The 9,995-nt window shown below is 50.7% G+C and overlaps 1 protein-coding gene across 1 annotated transcript; it reads right to left on the bottom strand.

Moving 5' to 3' along the window:
* Positions 1-330: 330 nt before the first annotated feature.
* PCBD1 (pterin-4 alpha-carbinolamine dehydratase 1) lies at positions 331-4,619 on the bottom strand. Its single transcript, XM_059170013.1, has 4 exons — positions 4,395-4,619; positions 1,712-1,843; positions 1,414-1,494; positions 331-868 (listed from the first exon to the last, which is right to left on the bottom strand). Exons 1-4 carry the CDS (start codon positions 4,395-4,397, stop codon positions 770-772), a joined length of 315 nt encoding a protein of 104 aa, XP_059025996.1. The 5' UTR covers positions 4,398-4,619; the 3' UTR covers positions 331-769.
* Positions 4,620-9,995: the final 5,376 nt, after the last annotated feature.

Below are 9,995 nucleotides of genomic sequence, written 5' to 3'. Positions count from 1 at the left end.
CCTGTTAGTCATGGTACCCCTTTGGCCACCGCTGCGTCAAGAATCCCTTTCAGGTTTTCAAGGCACAAGTCAGTGAAGCCTTCAGACTCACCCTTGTCAATCACTTCATGTTCCCTTAACTCATTTCTTTACCCTTGCCTCTAGTGTTGACTTCATCCATCCTGCCCCGTGGTAGTGAACTGCTTCCTGCTTAATTCCGCTACATGAAGACCATGGTCTGGTCCTCTGACCCCGGGGCCTTGAACAGGGCTTCCCACAGAGTGCTTATTTAAATGCCTGTTGACTCCAATTTGGATTGACCTGTGGAAAGGAAGTTTCTAGAGCCTGAGACCGAGTGAAACACTAGTTTTATTTAAGACATAAAAGCACAGGTGTTTGTGTTACATATGGTAAGGTTGACTTTAGGGTCCTGGTTTCTGAGATTAAGACTTGGTACCTCTTTGTCACAGCTTCCTGGGAAATGAATTAGAAAGGGAGCAGGATGCAGCCTGGCAAAAAGACCAATACTGTTGCCAGGAAGTCTTCCAGAGAGAGATCAGACTCAATTAGTATACATATAACAGCGCCAAGGATGAAGAGGGGTTTGGGGAAAGGTCGGCGTTGATGCCGGCATCTCGTTCCACAGCAAGGACTCTCCCCTAGCTGGTGGCAGCACAGTCCACTTGGCCCTTCTAGCTGCAGCAACATCTTGGCTCCCTGGATTCCCCCCCCCAGATTCCTGATTCAGTCACTCCCTTCCCCTGAAGAATTCACAGAGGAAGGGCAGGGCCTAGGTCATGGACACTGCTACTTGTTCGATGAAGCTGGCCAGGTTTATGTCCCGTTCCGAAAGGCCGGCACACTCATGGGTGCTCAAGGTGATATGGACCTGGAACAAAACCAGAGGTTCGGGCCCAGAGCGGGAGAGGGTCAGGGCTGTGCGGGTCGGCGACACAGAGCGCTCCAGGCCAGGGTGGTAGCTGGTCATGCTCTTGCCCGGGGACAGCCTTCCTGACTGTCTCCAGCAACACTGCCAACCCTCCCGCCGTGGCCTGTGGCAGGGGTCGCGTGACCGCCCTCCGACAGCCTGCGGTCCGACCTGTCTGCTGTGCGTGTGTGTTCTCAGCTCCGGTGACTACTTTTTCATTCCTCCACACCACACCTTCAGGAGGATTTGGGCCACAGAGCTATGAGCCGTGAATACGGCCAGTGCCTGCGGCCTAGCCTTCTGTGGTTCAGCTTTCCTAATGCCGACTGTGCACCTTAACCGCATGTTCGCTCAAGAGTGTTTTAATTTGCACTTTTCTAGTCTGTAGCGAGCCTGACTACCATAGGGGTGACGGTGCTGATTCTAGGTGGGGAGGCCCCTAGGGAAGGCCAGGGAAGGGCCTTCAGAGCTCAGCCGGCCCGGCACAGCAGGCACGCCTCGCTCACCTTGTTGTACACGTTAAACCATTCGGGGTGGTGGTCCAGTTTCTCGGCCTGCAGGGCCACTCTTGTCATGAAGCCAAAAGCCTGCGAAGTGAAGTGAGACCCGGGTGAGCGCTGTGAGAGATAGGGCTGCTCGAAGAGTTCCAGGTGTGGAGACCCCCAAGACCCATGCCCCCCACTCCCGTCCCCAAGGACACTCCAGCCCGACAAGGATAGTGGCCGAGGGGCTTAGGTGGCAAGGCCTTCAAGGGAAAGAACAAGTTCTGGAGTGTCAGAAACTCTGTCCCACCAGGCAACATACCCGATTGAAATCTTTGAAATGGAACTGCTTGAAGATGGCGTCTCGGCCTTCCAGCTCATTCCACCCCACAGCCCTCAGGTTTGGCAGCAGCTGGTCCCGCTCCTCGGCACTCAGCCTGTGCGCTTTGCCGGCCTAAGACAGGAAATCAGCAGAGGCCCACGGGCATTTCTCCCTCCAGGACCCAGGAGAGGGCCCCAGTCATGAGGGGACCTTGGCTGACCTCCATGGGGTCTCTGGTGGCGTGGTCTAAAGCAATGGACAGGGAGCCGTTCAGGTGGACACCCTGCCCTGGGGGTGGGGCCCGGGCTCACGCACTGATGGGTTCTTAGATTCTGACACTTTGCTCAGGGAACAGAAAATACTGAGCCTGTGACGCAAGTCACTGGGACTGAGCAACACTCCCCCGCCCGCCCCTGTCCCCAAAGCCTGACAGAGCACCCCCACCATAGGTCTCTCATATCAATGAGGGAGTAAAAGCAAAATCAAACCCAGATGCGAATGTGTTACTACACAACTTTTCAGAAAAAGACTGCCCATGACTGTCCAACCTTCCTTTTTCTGTTACAGACTGTATCCAGTTCACCCCCAGGTCCGCACAAAAAAACTGAGGCCTAGAAAGAGAACATGACCATGGTTCTCCTCCCCCCACGTCCCCTTCCATCCTCAGAGCACAGACATTGTTCTCACAGGGGTCTGAATCTGCATCCTGGGCCCAGAGAAAAGGAGCAAGTGCTTACAACACCTTCCAGGCGATTCTACCAGAACTGATCCCCACTGGTACTACCTCCCACTGGGTATTCATCCTGCCACCACGCAGCCCCTGAGTACCAGCTGCTAGGCCTTCTCATCTACTCCATCAGCCTGGGAAGCCCGAGCCACAGAGCTCATGCCAAATGGAAGTAACTTGGCCAAGGCCGACTGGCAAACCTAGCCCCTTGGCCTATTTGCCTATTGTGCAAAGTGCCCTCCAGGCAGCCAGAGCTGGCACAGTTCAGGGGCTGAGTGGAACCTTCAGAGACAGACGGAAGCAAAGGCCAGTTCCATTCTCTGGGGGGATGGATCCAGGCCTAGGCATGGAAGGGATCCCAGAACTGTGATTCCTCCAACAGAAACTGTAAGAGTGTTGAAGGAAAAATGAACCCGTAAGGTCTGGGGAGAGAATGTGAGGGAGGCTAATTCAGCTTCACGAGGCAGCCCGCAGCCTGGCAGTCATGGGGGCGTTGGCAGGGCTGGGTCAAGCCCCAGTTCTGGCATTGGCCAGCAGGATGGTTACCTCCCTTGGCTTGAAAGGTAGAAGGGGCCCAGAACTTCCATTTCAGATCAGTGAGAGGAGCCTATGGGACCTATGAGTAAGTCCATCCTTATTAAGGGCCTGCCATCTCGTTTTGTAAAGGGCTTGTTAGGTCCTGCAGGTGTGGGGTCGGCTGTGGGGGTCGCACTAGAAAAGCAGTACAGTCTCCTCTAAGTAAATTTTCCCTCCCTTCTGAAAACACTTGTTTTCTCTGGACTGATCTGGCTTGGTCCGGTTCCTCAGCTCTTAGAGCTCTGCATCCTGCCCCCAAACCCTGCTCCATTCCAGAGCCAGCCCTTTCTCTGGGGCTGATAAGCCTGGTCATGTATCCAGGCAACTGGATGAATGATGTCAGCCCAGGGATCAGAACCCACTGCTTCGCTCTCTGGCCCAGAAAGAAGTAGGGGGATATAGGGAGCTCCTAGGAGGCACCCCGTGCCCCTTAGTGTCTTCTGGGATTTCATAGCCTGGGGCTGAGAGGACAGGCCCCCCTGAGAGCTGGGGTCAGACTGGGGAAGGGGCACTGTTTGCTTAGTAAATCACAGGCCAGGCCTGGCCAAGCCTTCTGGGGGAGTGTGCGCTCCGGTTACTGATTACCAGCCCTGCCCCGAACCGCAGTCTCTACTGCTCCTCAGGCTTTGGGATCTGAAAGGGGCTGTTTAGTAATGCTCCCAGGTCTACACCCTTCTCCCCAGCCAGGGCTCCACTTCACTGCTAGAGAGAGGGTGGAGGTGATGAAGCAGGACTGACCACAGGGCCCAGGCCCTCCTGGGGGAACACCCTCCCTGGAGGAGGGCTGATCCTGAGCAGTCGGTCCCCACTGCTGGGCGCAGCCTCAAGCGAGGCACTAGGGCCTGGCTACGAGGCCAAGGGGGCAGCGCCGGGTGCGCAGAGGGCCTGGCCAGACCCTGCCGGAAGTGCAAGCCAGAAGGGCGGCGGTAAACAGACTCCTACTAGCCTCCCTCCTACTCACGTTCTGACACACGGACGCCCCCCACCCCCATGTGGACGAGAACCCGCCACTGAGAGGGGGCAGATATCTACAGGCTCACCAGCTGCCTCCCCCACCCCTGCCCTGGGCCAACCGCCCACGCCCCGCTTGCGAGGCGGCCGGCAGACAAGGGCCTGGGGGCAGGGACAGGCCTCGGCCGCGCCACCGCCCCTCTCCGGCCTCAGCTCGCCTCGCGCGCCACTGGGGGTGCGGGTGGCAGCAGGGCGGAGACCCCGGCTCTCCAAGCCTAGCCCTGGCTCTCTAAGCCTAGCAAGCGGCCGGCGGGCGGGTGTCTCGCAAGGACCGTCCCCCACCCTCGCCGCCGCCGCGATCGGCCCCTTCCTCTCCTCCGCCCTCCCGCGCGCCCGGGCCCCGCGAGCGGCGGCGAGCGAACCCCTCACCATGGCGGGCGCTGCGCAGGTGCGGGCGCGGCGCAGGTGCTGACGGGGCGCAGGTGCTGACGGACTCGAGCGAGCAGCAGGTGGCGGCGGCGCGGGCGGACGGCGCGGGGCGTTCGGGGACGCGGGCGGGGAGGGGCCGAGAGGACCCGCCCACCGGTAATCGTTAACTCGGCCGCGACCCGCGCACTCGGCCTCTGCCCCCTTCCAGTCCCTTCTTCCGGTCTGCTGTTACCCGGAGCTCAGGGGCTGGGAAGGACTGGCTCCAGGTGCAGCCTTCTGCGTTTGAATCGCTCTCTGCCGCTTACCAGCCGTGTCACCCTGGACGCGAGATTACGCTTTTCTTTTTTAAAGGCAACAGATGGAGGTATCGGCCTAGAAGAAACCGCACAGAACTAAAATGTACTGTATGATGCCTTTTGACGTCTGTTAGCGCTCCTGCGAGCATCACTACAGTCACGCTCATAAACATATCATAGCCAGCGTCCCTACAAGTGTCCTTCTTTCTCTGACAACCACTCATCCGCTTCCGGGCACAATATGTTAGGTTGTATTTCCTAGAATTTTATGTAAATGCAGAGCATGCAGTGTACACTCTTGTGCCTGGCTCCTTAGGACTCAACGTTGTCACTTTGCGGTTTGCCCCTGTGGCTGCGTGTATCAATAGTGTCTTCCTTTCTATGGCTAAGTAAAATTTATTTCATAGTGCTACATTGTATGGCTATACCACAATTTGTTGATCTGTTCACTTGTTGATAGGCATTTAGATTGTTTGCAATTCTTCATTATTACAAATAAAGATGCTGTGCGCTTTCCCATCAAGTCAACTTAGATATCTGCTTTCATTTCTCTTGGGTAAAGGTCTAGGAGTGGGATGGCTACCTCATACGGCACATGTGTGTTTATAACTTGTTAGGAAACTGCCAGACGCTTCCCAAAGTGGTTGTACTATTTTAGGTGCCAGCCAGCAATGTGTGAGAGTTCCAGTTTCCCTACATCCTCAAAGATGCACCAATTTTTGCTACGGTCAATCTTTTTCATTTCAGTCATTCTCACTGGTGTGTAGCGGTATCTCATTGTGGCTTTCCTTCGAGTTTCCTTAATGGCTAATGATATTGAACACTTTCAGGTGTTTATTTTCACTGGTAAATCTGATAATCGTCTTCGAATTTCCTGCCCCCCCCCCCACTTTTGAGTTGGGTTCTTACTGGCTTTTGACTACTTTACTCTGGATATGGGCACTTTACCAGAGACATGGTTCGCCAGTTACTGCTTTGTGTTTCACACTGTCTTCCAAAGAGCAGACACCCTTAATTTTGATGAAATCCAATTTATCCGATGTTACTTTTATGGATTAGTGTTTTGGTGTTGCAACTAAAACAATCTTTCCCTACCCTACCGTCATGAAGATTTTTCTGTTATGTTTCCTTTTTGTGACGTTTTTTCCCTGTGTTTTATAGTTATTGGTTTTCCATTTAGGTCTATGACCCATTTTGAGTTAATTTTTCCTATGCATTGCATTATGGATCCAAATTCACTTTTTTGCATATGAATATCCAGTTCTTCCTTTCTCCCCTGAAATGCTTTTACACCTTTGTAAAAACTCAGTTGAAGGCATATGTGTGGTTTCCTTATAATTGGACATATATTGTGGACTCTAGCCTGCTCATTGACCTGTTTGTCCCTCCTGATGCTAATGCTATACATCTTGATTCCTGGAGCCATGGAAGTCTTGGAGTCAGGTAATACAAGTCCGCTAACAGTCAAAAACGTTTTTCCTTCCCATTAACCTTCATCACTATAGTCCACTTTTACTCCTCTCCTCCCAGTGCGTTATTCTGCAAAATCTAACGTGTTGATATGTAGTTTTGTTTGTATCTGTTTGGCAACAGGTGCTGTTGTTTCATCTCTGTGCCATTTATTTTTTGTAAATAGATCCATGTGCTGTGTCTCATTCTGTTTCTTTCACCTATTTTTGCCATTTTTGTATATACACTTCATGTGTAGCTTCTAACTGCTGCTCCGTGGGGAGCACCCAGCATAAGTTCTCATTCCTCCAGTGGTGGATGCTCGGCTCGCTTCCGACAACCTGCCTCCACCACCACCACCCCCCAGCCTGTGAGTGTGCAACACACGCAGAATATAAATCCAGCAATTCCCTCATGGGTGTGTATCCAAAAATAGTTTCAGACGCTGTGGGCAGGGGCTGCTCTGGTCCTCACATCATGTGCATCATGAAGGGGAGGGTTTCCAGGGACCCCAGAAATCAGCTCAAGTCTTATCAAATAGTTGGGAGCCAGGTGTGTGCTGGCATGCCAGCCTGAGGAGCTGGGGCTGCAGACACCGGGACAGTTTGCATAGAGGAACTCTGGCAGGAGCCGGGTGGAAGACGGGAGGAAGATCCAACCAGGAGCAGGGTGGAGGGGATTGGCAGCTGCTGTGGGGAAAGGGCCAACCCCTCCCTCCTCTTACAGACCCTTGTTGCAAAGGAGCAAAAGCCTAAGTCACTAGGAGAGGGGCCACATATCAAGCATGCCCAGGACCCTCGTAAAGACCCACTGTGGCTTCATTTCCAGCAGGAGGAACAACCCTGGTTGCCGCACCTCACAGGACACTGTTGGAAATGCAAAATAAGTCAGCCACTTGGGAAAATGCTTTGGCAGTTCTTTATGAAGTTAAACACCCCTTACCTTATAAATCACCAATCCTACTCCAAGAGAAGTGAAAATATGTCCATGCAAAGACCTCCATACAAATGTGTGCAGCAGCTGTATTTGGAAATAATCCAAGTGTCCATCAGCAGGTGAATGAATAAACACAGGTGGTCCATCCAGACAGTGGAATAGTACTCAGCAGGGGAAAGCAGTGGACCGTGGACCCGGTCAGTGTAGTGGGTGAGTCCCAAACACATTATGCTAAGGGACAGCATTTTGGATGTCTACATACCATATTATATGACATATTACATCATTCCATGTATATAACATTCTGAAACCCACACTACTATGGGCAAACATTCCTGATTGACTACAAGGGGCTGGTGGGGGGACCTGACTACGGAGGGGCACAAGGGAATTTGGGGGGGTAATTATAATATTTTATTATATTATGATCGTGGTGTCCCATGACTAGTAGATGTTTCTGCCAAGAAGTATGAATATATAAATTATATCTCAATAAACTTGAGTTAGAAAAATGAGCCTGGAGTGTGAAATCTCAGGACAATCATTTCCCAGTGATAGTTAATATTGGAGAGATTGTGAGTGGGCTTCTGGTAATGTTTTGTTCCTGAATCCTTGTGTGGGATATGTGGGTATGTCAGTTAGTGAAAATTCTTTAAGCTGTACCTGTATGAGTTATGAACTGTTTTATATGTATATGTCAATAAATTTTTTTTAAAGGCACAGTGAATAAATTTTTGGAAAAAAGAGGACTCAGGAACAATTACAAAGACTATCTCTTTAAGTTACCTGGAAGGAAGAGGGATTATCTAATAAACTTGTGCTGAGCTTTCTAGCTGCCTGTGATAACACCAAGAAAAGTGGGAATGGTGAGCAGATTAGTGGTTTTTGTTTTTGTTTTTTTTAAGTAATCTCTATATCCACTGTGGGCCTTGAAATCACAACCTCGAGATCAAGAGTTGCATGCTCTATAGACTCAGCCAGCCAGGAACCCTGACCTGTTTTTTTTGTCTTTTTTGGTTTTTTTTTTTTTGGTTTTTTTTTTTTTTTTTTTTTTTTTTGTTTTAAGCAGAATTTATAGGAAACAGAGAGGTCCCAGGACAATCTTTCCAGGTTGCAGAAGATTCTCAAAGTAAGAAATGACTTCACAGTAAAGGTCAATTCAGGGGTGCAGTTGTAAGACTCTTTGTTATGACCTTAGAGAGATTTAAGGCTGTGTGTCATACTTTCAGGTAGACAACATGTCTTCTAGAAGAATCTTTAGGATGTGATTCTTAGACCAATTTTGTCAGACAGGAGGGCTGTTAAAAATCCCAAGGACAGGATCCTGCCCTGCCCTGACTCACAGCCCAAGGCAGAGAGGGGCCTCTCTTGAGATTTGTGGCTGGAATTTTTGTCTAATAGAATAAACCTCCATAAGGTTCATAGGAACCTCACCAAATTTTTAAGAGAATTGTATTGGTAATAGCACTAACAACTTGGATTGAAAAAGAGACAATTGAAAAGGCAAAGAGTCCAGTGTACTTCCTGCCTTCTAGGAGTAGAATTCAGACAGAATTCAGACTGTACTTCAAACAGTCTTCTTCTTATCAAGAAGAAAAAGTAAGCCCCGTTTCAGAGGCAAGAACTCAGTGTTCTAAGCCAAGAGCTATGAAGATTCACTCCCAGGGGCAGGACTGGGCTATGACTCAGGATCTTACAAGGAGCATGCCCTGCTGGATTTCAGACTTGCTAAGGCCCACTGACTGCCATGTACCTCTTTCTCCTTCCCCTTTTTGAGCAGGAGTGTTTATCCAGCCACCCTATCCCTGCTATTGCAAGTTTGAGGAAAGTTTGGAGTAGGGCAATGTTCTGGTGAAAATGCCTTGTTATCTTCCTGTAGGAAGGGTCATGTCCCTTCTGGCCCCTTCTGCCCCAGTGAGGTATGTGTTGATTCATGAGCCATGTTCTCGAAAGATGAAATGTGAACAGATGAATAAACAAGCAGTCTGGGGCCACATGCTGGTCTGAGCAGCCTCGCTTCTCCATTTCATGCCTCTGTCAGGATGGAGTGGGTTATGCTGCAGTAACAAATAGCCCCCCAACTCCTTCTGGCTTAACAGAGCCAAAGCTCCCTCCTCTCACAACGTGCCCAGTGCAGGGTGACAGGTGGATTCTACCCATTGTAGTCACATGGAGACCTAGGCCAATGGAGATCTCTTGTGTTCCTTATTTCCACAATCACTAATCACTACAAGGGTGGGATGGGGATAGGATGGGTTAGCTCTGACCCCTCAGTTTCAGCTCACATGGCTGTGCCTAGCTTCGGAGGGAGTGGGGAAATGCAATTCTACTGTATGCCTGGGAAGTGATGCTGGAAGTATCTGATGACTTACATGAAGGACCAGAGTCTACTATCCCCATGATGGAGCACCTAGAGAGGGTGGATGCTGTTCTAGGTGGAAAGGGAGGCTGTCCTTTAGGCTCCATAGCATGGGACCGTGGGTCAGGCATGTTTGAGGCTTCAGGGGCATGGTCTGGCCCCGAGAAACTTCTGAGGCTCCCTAGTTGAGGCCAGAGGTTCATAATGTCTGGATTTATTTGGGCCATCTTCTGATCTTCCCATTCTACGTAGCCCCAGAATTTCATCCTTCATGAAAATGACTTAATAGGGGCACCTGGGAGGCTTAGTTGATTAAGCATCTACCTTTGGCTCAGGTCACAGTCCCAGAGTCCTGGGACTGGTCCGGTATTGCGCTTCCTGCTCAGTGGAGAGTCTGCTTCTTCCTCTGCCCCTCCCTCTGCTAGTGCTCTCTCTCTCTCTCAAATAAATAAAAATTTAAAAAGAAATAAAATGACTTATTAATGACCTCTTCCAAGAAGTAGAGGCAGATCCAGAATTTTTGTATAACTTTAATGTATATGCAATTGGGGAGGCCTTCTT

This window comes from Mustela lutreola, chromosome 4 (genome assembly GCF_030435805.1).
Source record: "Mustela lutreola isolate mMusLut2 chromosome 4, mMusLut2.pri, whole genome shotgun sequence".
NCBI lineage: Eukaryota > Metazoa > Chordata > Mammalia > Carnivora > Mustelidae > Mustela > Mustela lutreola.
Note: the sequence above shows the minus strand (reverse complement) of the source record. Positions and strands in the feature narration are given on the sequence as shown.

Coding starts and splice junctions, on each gene's coding strand:
- PCBD1 (XM_059170013.1), bottom strand. Junction 1,495..1,711: donor ATTTCAAAGATTTCAATCGG/GTATGTTGCCTG, acceptor TTCACTTCGCAG/GCTTTTGGCTTCATGACAAG. Junction 869..1,413: donor GGTTTAACGTGTACAACAAG/GTGAGCGAGGCG, acceptor GTTTTGTTCCAG/GTCCATATCACCTTGAGCAC.